The sequence below is a fragment of the Narcine bancroftii genome, chromosome 12, assembly GCF_036971445.1.
Source record: "Narcine bancroftii isolate sNarBan1 chromosome 12, sNarBan1.hap1, whole genome shotgun sequence".
Lineage (NCBI taxonomy): Eukaryota > Metazoa > Chordata > Chondrichthyes > Torpediniformes > Narcinidae > Narcine > Narcine bancroftii.
Window position 1 is genome coordinate 7,294,190 of NC_091480.1, and position 19,251 is coordinate 7,313,440.

Consider the following 19,251-nt stretch of genomic DNA (forward strand, 5'->3'; position numbering starts at 1 on the left):
GAGCCAGTCTCATGTAAGCTTGAGAGCAACAGGCAAATGGCCTGCACATTCTGGGCTTGCTTCTTCTTTTGAAGATTCTCAAAGTCCATGTGGAGTTTGCACATTTTTACTGAAGCAGCGGTGCTTCCCCAAACGCTTTCATTGCCTCTCACATCTCAAAGTATGTACTATTAGGTTAATTGGCTGACGCAGTGGAGAATAAGGAGAGAATTGATGGGCAAGGGAGAGAATAGGTTGCAGTGAGAGAAGTGGGGGAATGAGACTACTGGGTCTGACAGCTGGCATAGATTTGATGGATTGAATCACTTCCTTCTGCATGGGAAGGAAATGTAAAAATATGAAATCTTTAAAGAAGCTTGTTTCTTGATAGGATGGTCTATTGTACACCAGGGATTTGTTTCAATCATGCATTAAAATGCATCTCCTTACCATTGCATTTTGCTTGGTTACTCCCATCCGACACAAAACATCCCCTTTGGTGCTAATGGCCCACAAGGCTACTTGGTCACCTGCACTCTGAGACATGGATGGGATGAGTGAGAGGTCCCGCAGACCTATCGGTGCCACCTCAAACCATGGTCCAGTTGTAACAGTTTTGCATTTCCTGCATAATTAAAGGACAATCAGTCTCAAGTAACAAAAAAGCGAAATCTGGTTAGCACAGAGAGTCATCAATTTCTCCTCTCCCACCCCACACCCCCCACCGCTACTCCCATGTTTGATTTTAAACACAATCATAATCAAAAAATTCTGTTTTTTTTCCCCTCTCAACAGATGCTCCAACTCTACCGAGGATTTCCAGCACCCCTTCTCAATTTCAGACTTTACCTTGCCCATCGCCTCCTTCGCACAAAATCTTTCATCGTCTTGTATCCATGGTAGGAGCTGAAACAGGTAACATTTGTTGTCATAACACATACATTAGCTTGCAAAAGTCCAAATTCATTTTGCTTTAGCTTCCTCCAAAGGGCCTACAGACGAAATTATTGAAATGCACGTTGTGAAAAGGAAATTCGACAATACTTCTGAACATTTTATTCGCCATATAACACGATTCAGCTTAGCTGCAATGTAAAGTCCACCACGTGGAACAGCTTGCATTCTTTTCCCCAGGGAACGAACCCTAGCTCCACTCCAGCTTATGAGCTAAGGGCAACACTGAAGAGTCACTTGTAAGGTGTGTGCTGGAACAGGGTGGGGGGGGGGGTGGAGGGGGCTGTTTGTGCATACCTACAATAGGCAGTGCAGTTAGTTCAAAGCTGTTACATTCTCTCTGTGTCTGTGTGGGTTTCCTCTGGGTGCCCCGGTTTCCTCTCACCATTCAAAATGTACTGGGGGTTGTAGGTCATTTAGATGTAATTGGGCAGCATGGGCTTGTGGACCAAAAGGGATTGTTACTGAGCTAGATGTCCAAATTGATAAGAAATTTAGAAAAGTTGTTGTTCCTTTTTCATTGTTATGGTGTAATTACATTTTGGGGTTAATTGGGATACTGTGCCTGCTAGCAAGTGAGGGGAGGCGGGTACTGTTTGTTTCATCCTCATGTTTAATCATGGTTAGTAATGATCTGGGTGTTCAGCTATGGGAATCACAATTAGCAGGCGATCTGTTGGGAGTAGCAAGTATTTGTATATTGTTGCTTTGTCTGTGTTTGTGAGTATATTCCCCGTTATGAATTCCCCAGATGTAAATAAAGATCACTGTTTGTTAATAAACAAGGTCCAGGATCTGTTATTTCTTGAACCCTTTGAACTGGTTCTCACCATCACAGGAGGGATGAGGGGCTTTGCTCAGCAAGCAAAAGAGTTTTGGGAGGACCCCACAACCTCCATTATATGACAAAGTTGTGCCTGCAAAGTATGACCAAACAATTTAATCACAAAGGGTATAATAGAACTAAGTTTCCACTAGAGTTATGTTCAGATTGTGAGAAAGGAATCTTTTGTGATGAAGTGCCAACTGTTGTCTTACAGTAAGTTAAGAAATCAACTGTAGAGTCAATAAAATGGGTGGTACGGTGAGTGCAACACTGTTTGAGTGCAGCGACTGGGGTTCGAATCTGGTGCTGTCTGAAAGGAGTTTTTAATTTTCTCCCCATGTCTAAGTGGGTTTTCCGCGGGTGCTCCAGTTTCCTCCCACCCTTCAAAACATACCAGGCTGTAGGTTTATCGGGTGTAATTGGGTGCCACAGGCTCGTGGGTTGAAAGGTTATGGTGCTGCATGTCTAAAGAAACTATTTAATTCCCATAATTCACAACTTTAAGCACTTACGCAGGGAAATCAGCTGCAAACTGCCACCCATTGCGATCAGTCCCACCAGGTGCGTTAAAATCAATGTACCAGTCAGACACCTGGCAATGAAGGAACAAACATGTTGACAAAGAAATACAAAACCCTGCAAACCCCACTCCCAGTACACTTCTGTAACTTGTACATTCTGGAAAGAGCCAAACACTGCACATTCATGACATCAGTGGGTTATTCGCCATGCCTGCACAGTCTTGGCTGGTCTTGAGAGATGGCATTTAAAGGCTCAAACAAGATTCATGCGAAGCAGAGGGTTTCACCTTACCAGCCATCTATGTTTCTGTTCTCTGCTGCCACCATCTGGCCTTTGTCCAGTATGACAGAATAATCTTAAATGAATGGGGCACAATACCTACAGATGGGTAGGGTGGAGTAGGCTGGCCATTCCAGATACGATTGTAGTCCCATCCCAGGCTGCTATTTTGTCATTCAAACAGCAGTGCTACAAGGCTGTTGGCTCACAGGAGGTATACATGGAGGGCAGCTTGTGATATCAAAGCAGATTGGATGCCAGTGTTGACACTTGAAAGCCTCGGGCTCCAGTTTGCATCCTCTAATCAGACACAGGTGAGCAGCAACAGGGATTCATCACCAGTACAATTTACAGGATTGTCCAATACATCAAACAATTGCTCGTTGACATCTGTGCATGCTTTGGAATGACAAATGTTTGGCATATCATGGAGTTGCAGGTCTACAGGTGTCCAATGCTACTTTGCCTTGACATCAAGGCTCGTGCATACATACACCAGCAGCTCCCAGACACAGAATTCCCCTTGCTTTACAACACGAGTGGAAGAACAGAACATTATAAGTAATTGGAAGGACGTTGGGGGGAGGTGGGCAAGTGTGAAGCCACATCCACTGAAGAAACAATCTGACTAAAAGAAATCAATGTGCGTGAAAGAGATTTGTGCTTGAGTCAATCCATCTTCACCAAAACATGCCACAGGTACAGCAAGTCGCTTTGTAATTTTGGTTCTCCCACTATGTGAATAACACTGACTGGACTTGACCCACAGAACAAGGCAAAAAGCACAGGTTAATTCTCTGAAGTCACAACTTTCCAAGTCCGTCAGAATTAGTTCCTGGCCATCAACAACTAAAACTTGCATTTATACAGTTCTATTAACATGATATAATGTGCCAAAGCTTGTGACAAGAGCATTATCAATCAAATTTGATATTTAACACCAAACCAAATTAGGATAAGTGCCCAATGAGATAACCAGTCAAAAAATTGGTTTTTAATGCACATTTTAAGAGATTAGGATTTTAAAAACTCAGCAGTGGAACATGAAAATGAGGGCAAGATCAGGTTACACATTTAAGGCCACTGTGAGCATATTCATCATCAACATGGATTTAAAACCTGTGCCTTATTTATATTCCATACAAAATGATTTATAAATATTAAGGCAGTTACTAACTGCTGCCCTATTTCAACTTAGCTGCACCACTTGTTTCAAGGGGATTGCTTTGCCAAATCATGGTTGGCAATGGGAGGAGAAAAATTCCAATCCCTTAAAGCTTTAGAGAGTGGTGGGAGGTGAAGACAAACAGAAAGTCTATGTGTTCACACCTACCCCTGCACTCAGCGAAGGGGTCACAATATTGGCTTTCATAAGAATAAATACTCATTTCAGTCGTGCACAAACATCATCTGTTCCACCGACCAGTCAGATCTTGACCTAAGTTAATTGATCAGTGTGTGGACTTATCACATGGAAGACACATGCCTTTTTTTCCCTCCTTTCTTCCTAATCTTATATAAATGTTCTGTTTAACTAAACTGCTTATCTTTTGAGAGAGGACATGCACGTTCCCATTTAGGTTGAGCTGTTCTCCAGACCAATCGTGTCAGCTCTCAGCACTGGGAATCCCTATGGCACAATACTGAGGAACTCAGACTGCGTTGTCAGAGAAGCTGTCTTTCATGTGAGACATGAAAGTTCCCCTGACTATGGAGCTAAAGAAGGAGTAAACACACTCTCCCGCCCAATAGTCATTTGTCAATCATCTCTAAAACCAGATTATTTGTTCTTTTATCACCTTACTGTCTATGGGAATTAGCCATATGTAAATCAATCATCAGGTTTTTTTGCAATTGAAGAAGATTCTAAATTTTCAAAAACTTTCCACAAACCAGCTTAAGGCAGTGAAAGACCATCTTTCATTTTATTTCATGTCTTGTTTTCCAGATGAACCATCTTGTGTGCTTATCCTGGATCCCTATACTTAGGGCTGAAGTAACATATTGAATCAGGTTGCTGAGGCTCTCATACCCATGTCCACTGTGAAGGAGGCTTTGTGTGTGCCTTGGTGCACTCCTGCAGTCCCGATGCATCGCTCCACATGTACCGGTCAGTTGGCAACCCCCTGGGGGAATAAAAAGAGCACCTTGACTACTGTTCTCATGCTAACACCCTATCTGCAGCACGCTTCCCATCACTGTTTTCTACCTGCTTATTCCTAATTCCCTTGCACGCTTTTCAAAACTACAACTTTGCTATTCACCTCAAGGACCCTGTGGAAACAAGTTTTATATCTTTACCACTCTCTGAATAAAGAGGGTTCCCTTAAATTTTATATCTTGAAATTTGCCTTCCTAGTTTCATTTAACTCTGATGACATTGAAGCCCAAGTTTATCTCTGTGGTGTGGACGTGCGTGCTCGCCGCTGAGAGAAATGTATGTGTGGGCCCAGTTTTGTCCCCGTTGCAGATGTTCAGTCAGATGATAATGAACTTGAACGTTGACAAGTGGCTCTAATAATTTTATTTTTTCACAGGCTATAGCATTGTTGGTGAGCACAGGATTTTGCTGTGCTTTATGAACTGGATGGTTCATGTGAGAGAGCAGATAAAAGTCAATTACATTGAATAGGCAAGGAAAGCAGCAGCCTTTCTACAAGATTCTGAGAGGCAGAGATAAGCTGGGCAGCCAGCACCTTTTTCCCAGGGCAGGAATAGCAAACACCATGGCATATCTTTATAAAGTGAAGGTAGGAAATTTTAGGGGAGACATCAGGGGTAAGTTTTTTTTTAAAAACAAGAGTTGTGGGTGCCTGGAATGCATTGCCAGGAGTGGGGGTGGAGGCTGAAACATTAGGGCAGAAAATAATCCTACAGGCACATGGATGAAAGAAAAATAGAAGGTTATAAGGTAGGATGGGTTTAGTATTTTTTTGGTAGGAATATAAAAGTCGGCACAACATCGAGGGCTGAAGGGCCTGTGCTGTGCTGTAATGCTCTATGTTTTAAAAGGAGACTGGGGAATTTATGTTCTGCAAAATATTTACTAGAATACACAGTAAAATCCCTGTTATCCAGAATGCAAGCAACCAGCAAAAAAAATCACAGAAAATAAATAGGCAAATAAAGAGTCCGAATCTTTAGACTTGATATCTGATTTACAAGGCAGCACCAGAACCGTTATTCTACTATTCCCATCACGATAAATTGCTGTCAGAATTCAGAACAAAGTTTTACTGTCTATGCTTCGCACCTACTACTGTATCCAGTGAGAGGGTTCCAACGCTGGTTTTCATAAATGTAAACACACATTACATCCGATTGAGTATAAATGTTATCTGTACTGCCAGTCAGTCCTGAACAAACAAAATACAAATTATGAAGCGAAGCAGCTAAAAAAAACCTTTGGGTTAATTCATATGCTCACTTATACTTGGCATCAATTAATTTTATAGAAAAAAAGATGACACATCACTTCTCCAGGGATCACAAGGCTTAACAAGCTTTACAATCTAAAATTTAGATGTTTCCACAAATGTTAAAAATCATTAAATACAAGAACTGCTCTTTTTTAATAGGTTAATGAATTTTCATTCAACTATAGCTTGCATTTTTAACGCTGCTTTAATGGAATAAAAAAGGCAGCCAGGTGCTTTACACGAGTAAAGTTGGACAAAATAGATAAGGGGAATGGTCTCAGTCTTTATCCCTGGATAGAAGAATAGAAAACTAGAGGGCACATGTTAAAATGGAGAGGGAAAAGATTTAAATAGGACCCAAGGGGGTAATTTTTTTCTCCCCCCAGAGTGTGGTGGGTGCCTGGAAGGAGCCTTCAGAGGAAATTGCAAAAGTGTTCCATAGACATTTGGACACGTACTGGATAGGGAAGATTTGAAGGCATATCAGTCAAGTTAAAGAAAATGAGATTAGCTCAGACAGGCAACTTAGTTGATATGGATAAATTGGGCTGAAGGACCCGTGTTATGATTCCAGGAAGTGATGTGGAGATAGAGAAGGGGACATTCAAGTCTTGGTCTGAAGCAGCAGCTTACAGGAGAAATTCGGTGATAACTAATGCTTCATTCAGGGCTACTTTAAGATGGACACGGTCTGCTGGTATTGCCAGCAACACCCATGTTACATGATAGAACAAATAGTAGGTCAAGAGCCAGAGGGCATAAACTGAAGGTCACTGAAAACCCATTTCAGATTTCTTTAACAAAATGCATTGTGGTGAGGATCTGGGATGCACTGCCAGGGGGAGCTGGAGAGACGGATTTGAACTTTTTAATATATTTTTAAATTTTAGACATACAGCATGGTAACACGCCATTTCAGCCCACGAGTCCATTCCGCCCAATTTACACCAAATTAACCTGAGCCTCCAGTATGTTTTGAATAGTGAGAGGAAACCAGAGCCCCCAGGGAAAAACCACAGACACAGGGAGAACATACCAATTCCTTACAGACAGCACGGGATTCAAACTCGGGTCCCGATCGCTGGTGCTGTAAAGGTGTTGCGCTAACTGCTAGGCCAACCATGCTGCCCTTTTCAAAATCCAAGTGAATTTCAAAATCCAATTGGGTAAGTAGTTCAAAGGAAAACTTTCAGGCAATGGGGAAAGGATTATTGAGAGGGAGTGGTTGAACTGTTCCTCCCTGGGGCTAACATGGTATTTAACTCTAGTCTCTTACATTCTCACTTTCTCTCCCCATCATGTCTTCACCCATCTAAAAAATGGTGGGGTGCCAGAGCTGCTGTAACTGCAGCACCACCACTGCTGTGGACCCTTGGGGAGCGGTCTTAGCACTCCTTCACAGGATTCAACCACCCAGCCTGAATGATGTTGGTTCCGTATAGGTTTTAAACAGCCTATTAAAGGAACCAATTGTTTATTTTAAAATCCAGTGACCGCAACGTCTGGCCCAAGATAGTGGCTCACGTGATTGGCAGGGGCTTCAAGGGGGTTGCAGACGACTACCACAGGGCACCAGAAAATGGGGAAAGAACCCCCCGTTTGAGGAGGAGACAACCTTACGGAACAGTCACCATGGCAGTGAACCAGTGAGGGGCTCTGAGGGTGAAGAATACATAGGAGATGGGCTGGTGATGACTTGAGGTGAGGTAGCCAATAGGATGACTGCAATCAAGGGACTCGCATTAGGCTGCAGACTGATGAAGACTAGCTGAAGGGGTACCAGGTATTGGAACTGGAATGCGAGAGGGCGCTAAGGTTTCCTGATTGCGTCAGAGGTGTGCATCTGGAGCTCTGGTTGTTGATTCAGACTGAGGCCTGTGGAAGTTGCAGGAATGCTGGAGGTGACTTGGGGTGGGGGGAGACCTCCATGGACTTGGGGTGGGGAGGGGGGAACCTCCATGGACGGGGTGGGGAGGGGGGAACCTCCATGGACTTGGGGTGGGGGGGGCCTCCATGGATGTGGGGCGACAGACACTCTCTTTTGCTTCTATTTTTCTGAATATGAAGGGTGCTGGGCAATTTTTGCTGATAGTGAATCTTTCGTGTAATATCACATTTTTTGTTTTATTTCTTGACAATAAAATAATCTTGAATCTACTGATTGTTAAATCCTGGAATAAGCCACTTCTCAACCTACATATAACATGGAGCTCACCCAGAAATCTAAACAATGACCTGGCTATGCAGCAAAAATGAACTTTTATTTATTACCTCTTGGCATGAGTTGCAATACAGTGCAGATGTGGGGCAGAGAATGTTTGCAGCAGTTATATTTGCATACAAAGAATGAGTAGGAACCCAGTGAGCTCATTGACCAACACCTCTACTTCTTCAGAAGCCTGAGAAAGATTAGCAGATCTTCTGCATCCCTCAGTAGGCCCTTTCAAATTGTCTTGGAAAAATGGGGTGGACCAGGCAATTTTCTAGGCTGAAGATCCAATTACAGGGCTCTTTGAAAGGGGAAAACCGGGCAAGCCCGGTCAAAATCTACCCGGGTCCCAGAGCTACCTCAGAGGGAGTCAGGAAACCCAGTAAAACTTACCCGGGTGTCCTCCTCTGTCTATTTAAAAGGGGAAATGACTCACCCAGTTACTTTGGAACTTTAAACAGAAAGGGAACAGAAAGAACACAGGGAACAGCGGATTCCCTGTGACTATGTGACATCTTATTCACCACATCATTGCAGGGGCAGGATCCCCTTAAATCATTGGGTTGGCGATTTAACAGGTAGGTTAGGCTGCTATTTGAAAGGTGTAGGAGACACATAAGGTCCAATAATCTCACCCGGGTCCCAGGAGGGCTACCCGGGTGCTACAATTTGAAAGCGCCTACTGGACTCATTTCATGCTGGCCACTTGGCCATACACTCCTACCTTCAGGAGGAAGATCAATGATTTGAAATAATGTACCTCCAGGTTCAAGGATAGTTTCTTTGCCACTGCCATCAGACTCCTGAACAAACCTCTCATTAGCAATGGAACGTTGCACATTTTCCGTTCTTACTGACCTCTCGTAACTCTGCCCTGGGTTTCATTTGCTGCACTTTTGTATGGGTTAATATAGCATGAGAAACACCTTTTAATTGCACCCTGGTACACATGACAATAAATGAACCTAAACTTGAGGTTGACTGGCCACCTTCACAGAGGAGATGACAAGTGTTCTGGGAGTTCAAATATCAGATGAAAAGATATTGCATTTACAAATGAAATAAATTAACCAAAAGGACGACCAAAGCATCACCTTGAAAGAAACCACCTCCATGGCCACCAGTATAAACCCAGGTTGTATGATCATATCCAATGCCCCAGACAATTCCTTGATTGTTGCACTCAATCATCCGGAGATGTCCTCCAATTTGGCGCCAATACCTACAGGAAGCAATGATACGATCATGGAACTGTATTTCACAGAAGAAAGTCGCAGGTTTTTTTGTGCTGGTCATTTGAAAGAGCTACATAATTAGTTTACGTTCTCTACTGCTTTCCTGAAGCTCTACAAGTTTTAATTTTGCTACATAGTCAGGATGCAGAAGTAGAAAACTACAGGTCATTTTACTTGATGCTCATTTTTGAGAGAATCCTGGTTTGTTATTCAGCGTGTAGTGTCAAGAAAGCATATAATTCAGCAAAGTTGTTATGAATTATGTAAGAAATGTCATTTTGACAAGTTTATTCCATTTCTTTGTAGATATAACAAAGAACACAGATTTCCAGAAGATGTCAAATAGAACAATAGTGTCCAAAATAAGAGTTCATGGAGTTAAGTGAAACATATGGAAAAAGGAATCAATCCAAACTGTAGCTGGTGTGCATCAGGAGTTGGTGCCTCAATTTAAGATTATTTTATTGTCATGTAATAAAACTGAAAATGTCATACCACACATGATTTCCCTTAGTCTGCTATGAGGCAAACATATTTAGATTAGGGAAACCATGTTGTAGCCAGATTTATTGATGACACAAAGATAGTCTGCCAAGTTTATATCAAAAAACATTAGCAGATGGGATATAATGTGAGAAAAGCAGAATATTGATCAAATAGACAGAGATTACAACTCTACTGAACTGTTGCCTGGATCCAGGTGATTTCAAACATGTAGCTTCTTTTTGCTGCCACCAAACCAAATATACCCCTTCTTTATCAAGGAGGCCAAAACTGTACTCTGCAATCCAAGGTACGGTCAAGACAAAGACTTGAAATGTTACAGCAAATCTTCAAGAAGGTACAACAAGCAATTATGAAGGCAAGTGAAGGTTGGCCTTTATTACGAGTGGGGAGCAAAAATAAGGAAGTCTTTGTCCTACTGTACAAGACATTGGTCAGACAATACCTGAGGTACTGCACAGTTTTAGTCTCCGTGTTTAAGAGGAAGGTTGTGGTTACTTGATCGAGTCAGGGTAAGGCAACAGAGAAACAGCCCCTTTGGATCTCCATGTCCATGTCAACTATCGTATCCCTCTACACTAATCCCGTTTTCCTGGGCTTGTCCTGCAACCTTCTATGATAAATCAAGATACTTCTTAAATTATACGAGAGTCTCTGTCTCCACCACTCCCCCAGGAAATGCATTCCAGATACAAATCACCTTCTGCATGAAACAATTCTTCCTCAGATCCTCTCCATATCTTCCAGCTCTTAACCTATGCCCTCTAGTTTTACACGTTTCACCTGTGAGAAACATTTCTTATCATCCATCTCTGCCCCTCATAATAGTATATAATTATTACATGACAATGAAAGAATCTTGAATAATTCTATCAGGTCCCCCTCGACTCCTCTGCTTCAGGGAAAATAAGTGCAGCTTATCTGGTGTCTCTTCATAATTCCATTCCTGGTATTCTCCTGATGAATCTCCTCTGCCCTCTCTCCAACACAAGCACAACCTACTTATAGTGTGACAACCAGTGTTGACCACAGTAGATCCAACTGTGACTTAACCAATGACTGGTGTGCTTGAATCATAATCTTTATGCTTCTGGTGCTCTTAATGATGAAGGAAAGTCTTCAGTCTCCATTATCGACGTGGACTGTCACTTTCAGGGGTCCTTGACCACCAAAGTCTCTCTGTTCCCTGAAACCTCCAAGGGCCCCATCATACACTGAACATGCCTCCCTCTTATGAATCCTCCCAAAATGCATCCTCATTCTAATCAGGATTAAATTCAACCTGCCTTTGCTCTGACCTTTTTACTAACTCATCAGTATTGTTCTGTGGCCTAAGACCATGCTTACCACTAATAATACCACCAATTTTCTCATCATCAGGCAGACTTACCAACATTCACATCTAAATCCTTAAAGATTTTAACAAACAGCACCAATCCTTAAGGTACACTGCTGGTTGTAGGCTTCAAATTCCAAATAACCCTCCACCACACACACTCTTAATGCCAAGTCAATTTGCTTTCACTCCCAGAGTCCCCAACCTGCCTCCCATGTTGGACCTTTTCAAGATCTAAATTAAATCCAATGAATTACATTAACAGACTGCCCTCCTCTAATACACTTTGTTACTTCTTCAAAAGCATTCAATCAAATTAGTTAATTGTTTAAAAAAAATTAAATTAATTTTATATTTAGATATGCAGCATGGAAACAGGATCTTCTAGGCCATGAGATTGTGCCACCCGATTAACCTACAACCCCTGTACTTTTTGAAGGGACATTATGATGGATCTTGCCATAACACATCTATGCTGAGCAGTGATTAATCCCCATCGTTTCAAGTTTAGATATTTTTCCCCAACTTCAGGTCCACTCACGGTCTGGTCCGTAACTACTTGGTTCATCCCTTCTGCCTTCTTGAAGAATAGTACAGTACTTGCTTTGCTGTTCTATGGTTCTATAGCATCTCACCTGTCGCCAGTGAAGATCTAAAAGCCATTTTTGATCCCCAGCCATCTCCCCTCTTGCTCCCATTGACAGATGTAATCTTATCTCCAAATAGCTGCCCTATTTAGTTTACTTAGTCAAGTCTACTGATAATAGTCAACTTTCTTCCATACATAGTTAGGCCTGCTCTCATTGGAGTACAAGAAAATGAGAAAAGTACTTTTATTAAAATACAAAATGTTTTGTCAGTTCCCCTCTGAATATTGTATTATTTTATGTGTATAATGTGTGCAAAGTTGTTTTTGATGCTTAATAAATATATTTTGGAAAAAAATGTGGGATTTAGAACCAGGAACAGGTTCACAGCAAGGGGTTTCCTATGAGGGTAAAAGAATCTCCTCTCAGAGGGCTGTGGAGACAGTTATGAACCATTTCCAGGATTAGTCTGAATAAGATTTCTGAATTACGGGGAGAGAGAGAGAAAACAAATGGGAAAGTTCAGGTGAGCCAAATCAAGTCTGCACACAGGTTCAAAAGTCTATGTGGCTCCTGCTCCTATTCCTTATGTGGTCACATTCTGTTTGAAGCATTTATACAATTCCATTTTGAAAGTTTGAACTGAATCAATTTCTAATTATTTCTAACATTGCATGTCATGAATGCAAAATCTCACACAAAATATTCATGAGCAAGTTTGATCTTCATATACAGGATGAATTTTAAGTGAAACATTTGGTGCTATGCAAAATTTTGTAACCACTTGCAAGTTTTTTGTAGATTGCAAGGGCAAATATTTCATGGCATAGTTTCCACATGTATAATCAGTAGAACCCAGAATTTAATTAAACAAAATCCCTGCAAAAGAAGCAACAGTGTGGAACAAGAGGCATGTTCAGCCTTGGGCCAAGATAATGAAGGACATTTGTATATTTGTGAAATGGTTCTCATGACAATCTGACAACTTAATAATTCCTTTTACAACTTCATGTTTCAAGCTAGGTGGTATTATTGCAGCAGGCAGACATTATTGCCATTCATGTTTGGAAACTGAGGAGACAAGTAGTTGCGCAAGTATAGACTTACAACTGGTCACTTGGCATGGGGTGGGACGTTGCTTCCAGACTTGGGCTTGGCTCGCTGACAAAGATATCTCCTTTGCACGTGACAGACCAAATGGCCTGGTGAGATGGAGGTCCATGGATTCCTCTGCTGTCAAAGCATGCTAAACTTAAGACAGCAAGCTGCAACAAGACACACAGTACCAGGTGACAAAAAGAAGAAAGCACAAAACAAGCATTAGCCACAAAAGGGATTAAACTGTTGTTTTTAATTGATAAAGGACAACTTCCTAAACAACAGACACATTTTGTTGACATTTCTCTTTTTTGTACATGCATCTTCTTTTTGAGTACAGTTTACTTATCTCAGGGTTGTATCTGATGTCGTGTACTCTGACAATAAATTTGAACTTTGATTAACACCAAAAATGACTAACTTATACGAGTTTTTTGACGAAGGGAAAATGTACTAAGAATTTTCATGAGATTTATCAGCCAAAAGATTATGCTTGGCAATTGAAAGGACATACCAGGGTAAGGAAGAGAAAACAAGAACAGGCGAAATAAATCTGGAGCTGGGGAGATTCTCTCAGCTCTCATGTTGGCTTCATCTTTCAATTCAATCGTGGCTAAACTTTTATTATTGCTACCTCTTTCCTGCATCCTATGAACTGTGCCAAAGTAGTGTGGGGAATTATTCTTCCCAGCATCCTGCCCAAGTATTATTCGCAAAACACCAGCAGGCTATTTATCCTGCTTTGTGCAATTTATTTTAAATTTACATTTAGATAGTTTGGTGATATGTAATTACACCACTTGGTCACCAGGGGTCATCCCGGAGACCTTGTCTATAAAGCAGTCCAGAGCTATAGTCTAGCCTTCCAGGTTCATCTTGCAGAGAGACAAGACCTCTTAATGTACATATTAGTTTATTAAAGCTGTCTTATATTCAATTCAGAAAGCATTTCTGCCAGTGGCTGAAGTGCGTGCCAGCTCTGGGATTTCTGGGGTCGAGCTCCAGCCTGTCTGGTCACAGCACATGGCTAAGCTGCAGCCTCTGTGGGGCTTCTGTCTGCTGGAGGAGTAACCTGGGTGCTTGGGGCTATTGGCTTTGGGATGTTTGCAGCGGCCTTGTGATGGGGATGGGGGGGGGGGGGGGGAAGAGGATCCCAGTGGTAGCATCAGGTCTCCGTGGTACTGGGGAAAATGCTGCTGGGGGAGTGACAGTAGCGGTGTCTGCTTTCCCTGGCTCTGGAGTGATCAGGAATTCTGCACATATGTGGCGATGTGGAGATCCTTCCACCCGCGCTTGTAGTGGCCCCTTTGATCGGACCGGGGTTTAGGGTCGGCGGCACCTGTACCGGCAAACCCACGGGCAGGTAGGGCTCTTGGCCGTTTCTTACCTGCCCTATCGTACTTCTGTGGTCTTCCCCGCATTCCACCACGATTCCAGTACAACGGTCCCTCGCCGTCTCTGTCCTCGGACGCACGTGCGTGCTGGTCATCCCCGGATTCCATTCCTCAGGAAGAATCTCCAGGTGGTTGGGAATGCGTGTTGGAGCAGAAGCAGCTTCCATCCTAGTAGCTATCGTATTAGTTTATTAAATTGTACTGACAATAACTACACCAGCAGTATGAGTATAAGACAGCTTTAATAAACTAATATGTACACTAAGAGGTCTTATCTCTATCTGCTCCTGAGCTGTGCATCCAATTACACCCAATTGACCTACAACCCTGGTACATTTTGAATAGTGGGAGGAAAGCAGAGCACCCGGGAAAAACCCACGCAGAATGTATACACTCCTTACAGACAGTGGTGGATTTGAACCCTGGTCACTGGTGCTGTGATAGCTTTATGCTGATGGCTATGCTAACCGTGCCACCTCATTTTCTGTTGTGTTTTTCTTCACGAGACACTCAAAATGACTGTCCTTGGTTTTGAAGGGCAATGAGATGACTGAAGGTTGAGATACATATACGCGTTCTTTCCTACAACCACATATACGCGTATAAGTGTATATGTGATACTACATATACCTGTTCTTTCCTACAACTACATATATGTGTTCTTTCCTACAACTACATATACGCGTTCTTTCCTACAACTACATATACGCGTTCTTTCCTACAACCACTACAGATATTTATATTCTATTTTTCTACTGCTCCCTTTACACCAGCTATTCTCAATGGAGGGTCACAACACAAAAATAAAAGCCCTGTTTTCTTTTCACCTCATGTAACAAATATTTTTTTATGGCCTTTATGTAGTCAGTAGGAGAGAAGTATGGAATAAATCTAAATTTGACTGCTTCACAGGGAAGGGGAGCCCATAAAATTGAGCAGAGACCATAGTTTGAAAAAAGGTTAAGAATGGCTGGTTTACACCACACTTTAGCATAGGAGGCTGTTTCACTGATCCTTTGCTTACCTACCCAGTCATACATGTCCTGCTCAGTCACTGTTGCCAACCTGATTGGCCACCTCTGCTTTGTTCGCTCTGGAGTATAAATGGCAAAGGAGTGTTTTGCTTCGTTAGCAATCGGAACTAGAATTGTAACTTCATTTAAAAAGAGGTGAAGGTACTGTAAAATTCAAGGGAAAGTGAAGTCAGCCAACATACATCAAACATGGATACTAATATTGTTAATCTAATGGGTAGCACGGTCAGCGCAGCGATTTGTGCAACGCTGTTAGAGAGCCAGCGATCCGGACTGGGGTTCGATTCCGGTACTGCCTGTGGGGAGCTTGTACTTTCTCTCTGGGTCTGTGTGGGCTTCCTCCGGGTGTTCAAAATAGACGGGGTTGAAGGTCAATTGGGTGTCATTGAGCGGGCTGAAAAGGACTGTTACTGTGCAGCAAAAATAAAAGCAGGAAATAGGTGGGGGGGGGAGGGAAGGGGGAGAGGGAGAGGAGGATCACAAGATCAAGGAACTAGGAGGCCATTCAGCCCATTGAGTCTGCTCTGCAAATCCACCCTGAGCTAAGTTATAGCAATTTTTGCACCCGTAATGCTGCAGTAAAACAATGAATTTCATTACACATGCTCATGCCAATAGATTCTGGTTTTGAATATGCTTCATTGGAGAGGATAGACAGTGGTGCACTAAAGCTGCAAAATTATGAATTAACTGCAATCTCCCTTCATGACACAAATGCCTCCCTGTTGATCAAGATCTATTTTATTTTAAAATAAAGTCTTAATACATCATGATGATTTTATGCCATTTTGCGAGGTTGTGGTATGAAGTAAACATCTTCCTATTTCTTTCATCATGTACAGCTCATTGCACTAGATCACGTTGCAAATACAATATTTCTGAATCTTAACCTATAAATATTTAAACATTTATTCCAACCGAACCAGAATTCAAATTTGATTAGCTAAAATGAATAGCTTTTGAAAGATTTTTATTTTTTGAAGTGCAAAAATGTATGTGTAAACAGGGGTAAATTCCTGCAAAAAAATAATTACTTCATAACCAAATCATTAATCAGAGACTAATATTTTGATAACATAGATAAATGAAGTAACCAAAACACTATGATTGCTGCAAATTAAATAACTTGGCTTGGTAGGATTCAATCTGTTCCTGTCAATTTCATCACATACTCTCAAACAAAAAAATATTTACAGTATTTTGTTAATTACAGGGTAATTTAGTAATATTTCATACTTCAGACCTGGAATTTTTTTTGCAAAATTACATCACAACCAAATGATTTAAAGAAGCCATGGTTAACGATGGGCTTTGTTTTTATTTCGTTTTTAGAGTTTGACAGATATAAAATATTTAAGTGTTCTGTCACAGAGGAGTTATCTACCCACACACTAATTTTGGGTAATGTTGAAAATGCAATTCAATAAGGATCAAAATAAATGGCTGAAAACAAGCATCAAATGTACTTGACAACATTTTTAACAAATTAAAATTCTGATAAACCTGCAAATTCCATTTGAGGGGAGAGAAACCCAAGTTTGACTAACCCAAAATATCAAACACTTGCTTTCCACGTATGCTATCAGACCAGCATATCCTATTTGAATTGAAATAAACAATTGGTTTTAAAACGAACAGAAATGTAGGTTAATTGGGCGACACGTTTCAAGGGCTGGAATAGGCTTCTACTGGGTTGTGAAATGGAACTTAAAATATTTTCACTCTCACAAAATATTCCAATGTGCTTCACAGGCATGGAGACAAACACAATTTGAGACCTCATTATGAATGATAATAGAGCAAATGATCAAAAACTTGATTGGAATATTTGGGTTTGAGACACAGAAGAGAAGTGGTAGAGAGGTTTGGGTGGGGGTGGGGGGTGAAATTCAAGTTTATTTGTCATATTATACCTGGTGCAGTTAGAAGGGTTTGTTACAAGCCCAGAGGACCCCAAAACCCAGCAGCACGACAAATGGTTACTTAAACAAAAGTTGCTTTTAATTATCTTTAAACATGAAAACAGGATCAAATTCTAACTTATTACTATTGACTTAACTAACCCCCTTCTAGTTCTAAGTTCAGAAACGTTCTTTGATTCACAGTCCAATCTCACTCCTCCAAGTTCACTGGTTGCAGGCAATTCTTATACTGTAGACAGAATTTAACATTTATAAAGTTCACCAGGCTTTGGTGTTTGAAAGGTAAATTGTTACTGCTCAGGAAGGTTCTTGTCAGTTTTCAGAGAGAGATTTGTTGTTCCTGGACACAAACTGATCCCTTTTCATTAGCCACATCAGTGTCTTGCCAAAGAAACTTGCCCCATCAGGGTTTTTCAGATGATAACCTCTTTCTTCTAGTTCACCACAGTTCTCTTTTTTTCCTCTCTTATTTCAAGTGAAATATTAGACAGCCAGTCCTCTCTTGTATGGACCACAAGAGCTTTGACCAGGCTGAACCAAGCATACAACCAGTCTTCAAAATGGGTTTTTTTCCACAAGCTTGCCAGCTTGTCCTGTTCCAGTCCCAGCTGTTGCTGATGACTGTGGAACTACAGAACTGAATTCCCTCTCTCTCCGAGAAAAGACTATTTTTTTCCCTCCCTCTGCTTGCAAAACCACATGACCCTCCTAAAAGAGCAAGCTCCACTCAGACAGACCACAGCTCAGTACCTAATTCGCCGAGTTCTCTCATGTGTTGCTTTTCAAAACAACAATCCATTAGTGAAATCCCTTGAGCACTAACCAAATCTTTTGCTAAGGCCTTCGGAGCCAGCCTGGCTAGCTTGAGCAGAGCTCCAGTATTTTAAATGAGAACTATTTTGAAGTGTTTGTATGTGACTACACTAAAAAACCTGCCACACTTTATGTTCCAAAATCATATCTATAAACAATATAAAACACAACACAACATCACAGGTTTATCCTCGAGCAGTCTAACAGGCCAATTCTAACATTCACACAGCCACACAACGTGGAAGAACAAGAGCACAATTACACAAAAAAATGAAATTAAATTAAAAATGGCCAAAGGTCTAGCTGCCAATGTCAAGGACCAATATTAGACAAATGTTGATTTATCATAGAGTTACGAGTTCGGAGGAAACTACAGAGATAATAGAAAATCAATTTGTGGAGAGGATTGAAAACAAGGATAAGAATTTTATCTGGAAGTTAGTTTACTCTGCAAGTACTGTTGTAATGAATGATTGAAATTTAGGACATGACCAAAGCAGGAGAGTGGAACTCCTATGTCTGTGTTACAGAGTCCAGAGGACTCCAAAAACCAGCAGGAATAGATATGCACCACAACACAGGGTTAATTAAACAAAAATATTTGAACAAGAAAACAGATTTAAACTTTAACTTGTTACTTAACCTACCTAACTACTTAATTCCCCCTTCTAATACTAAGCGCAGGTGTATGTAATGTATATTTAAGATTAGAACAGTTCTTTGGATCAGTCCAATCTCACTGGATGCAGGCAATTCTTGTACTGTGCACAGAAGCTAGCATTAACAAAGTTCACCAGGCTTTGGTGCTTAACAGGCAAATGGTTACCACTCAGGAGGGTTCTTGCTGGTTTTCAGAGAGATTCCTTTTCCAGGACATCCACAGCTGATTCCTTCTCAATCAGTCTTGCTGACGAAACTTGCCCCCTTCAGAGTTCTCCAGATTATCCTCTTTCTTTCAGGTCACCTTTCAGATCGCCAGTCTTCTCCTTTGACCAGCCTTCCAAAGTTTGCCAACTTTGTCCTTCTGGAAATGATTTATGTGACTCCTCTCTCTGTTTCACACCCTCCCTCTCTGAGAGCAAAACAGTTCTCCTCTGCCTGCAAAGATCACATGCTCTCCCAGGCAAAGTGTTGTCTATA

The 19,251-nt window shown here is 41.5% G+C and overlaps 1 protein-coding gene and 1 long non-coding RNA gene across 4 annotated transcripts in view; one reads left to right on the forward strand and one right to left on the reverse strand.

Annotated features, from left to right (window-relative positions):
* The window catches only part of LOC138746863 (uncharacterized), a 29,626-nt gene extending 16,277 nt beyond the window's left edge, over positions 1-13,349 (forward strand). Inside the window, exons 3-4 of the long non-coding RNA XR_011347160.1 lie at positions 775-894; positions 9,730-13,349. This is a non-coding gene — a long non-coding RNA (uncharacterized lncRNA). The remainder of the gene's footprint in view (positions 1-774; positions 895-9,729) is intronic.
* Positions 1-19,251, reverse strand: part of tecpr1a (tectonin beta-propeller repeat containing 1a) — a 73,525-nt gene that overhangs the window by 20,304 nt on the left and 33,970 nt on the right. For 2 of the 3 annotated variants that reach the window (XM_069905420.1, XM_069905418.1), the window contains 8 exons: positions 15,371-15,520; positions 12,958-13,115; positions 9,283-9,410; positions 5,814-5,916; positions 4,593-4,686; positions 2,272-2,351; positions 829-885; positions 430-604 (listed from right to left, as the gene is read on the reverse strand). In XM_069905420.1, the coding sequence (XP_069761521.1) occupies positions 430-604; positions 829-885; positions 2,272-2,351; positions 4,593-4,686; positions 5,814-5,916; positions 9,283-9,410; positions 12,958-13,115; positions 15,371-15,520 (945 nt within the window). The remainder of the gene's footprint in view (positions 1-429; positions 605-828; positions 886-2,271; positions 2,352-4,592; positions 4,687-5,813; positions 5,917-9,282; positions 9,411-12,957; positions 13,116-15,370; positions 15,521-19,251) is intronic. The other variant, XM_069905419.1, reaches the window with a different exon arrangement.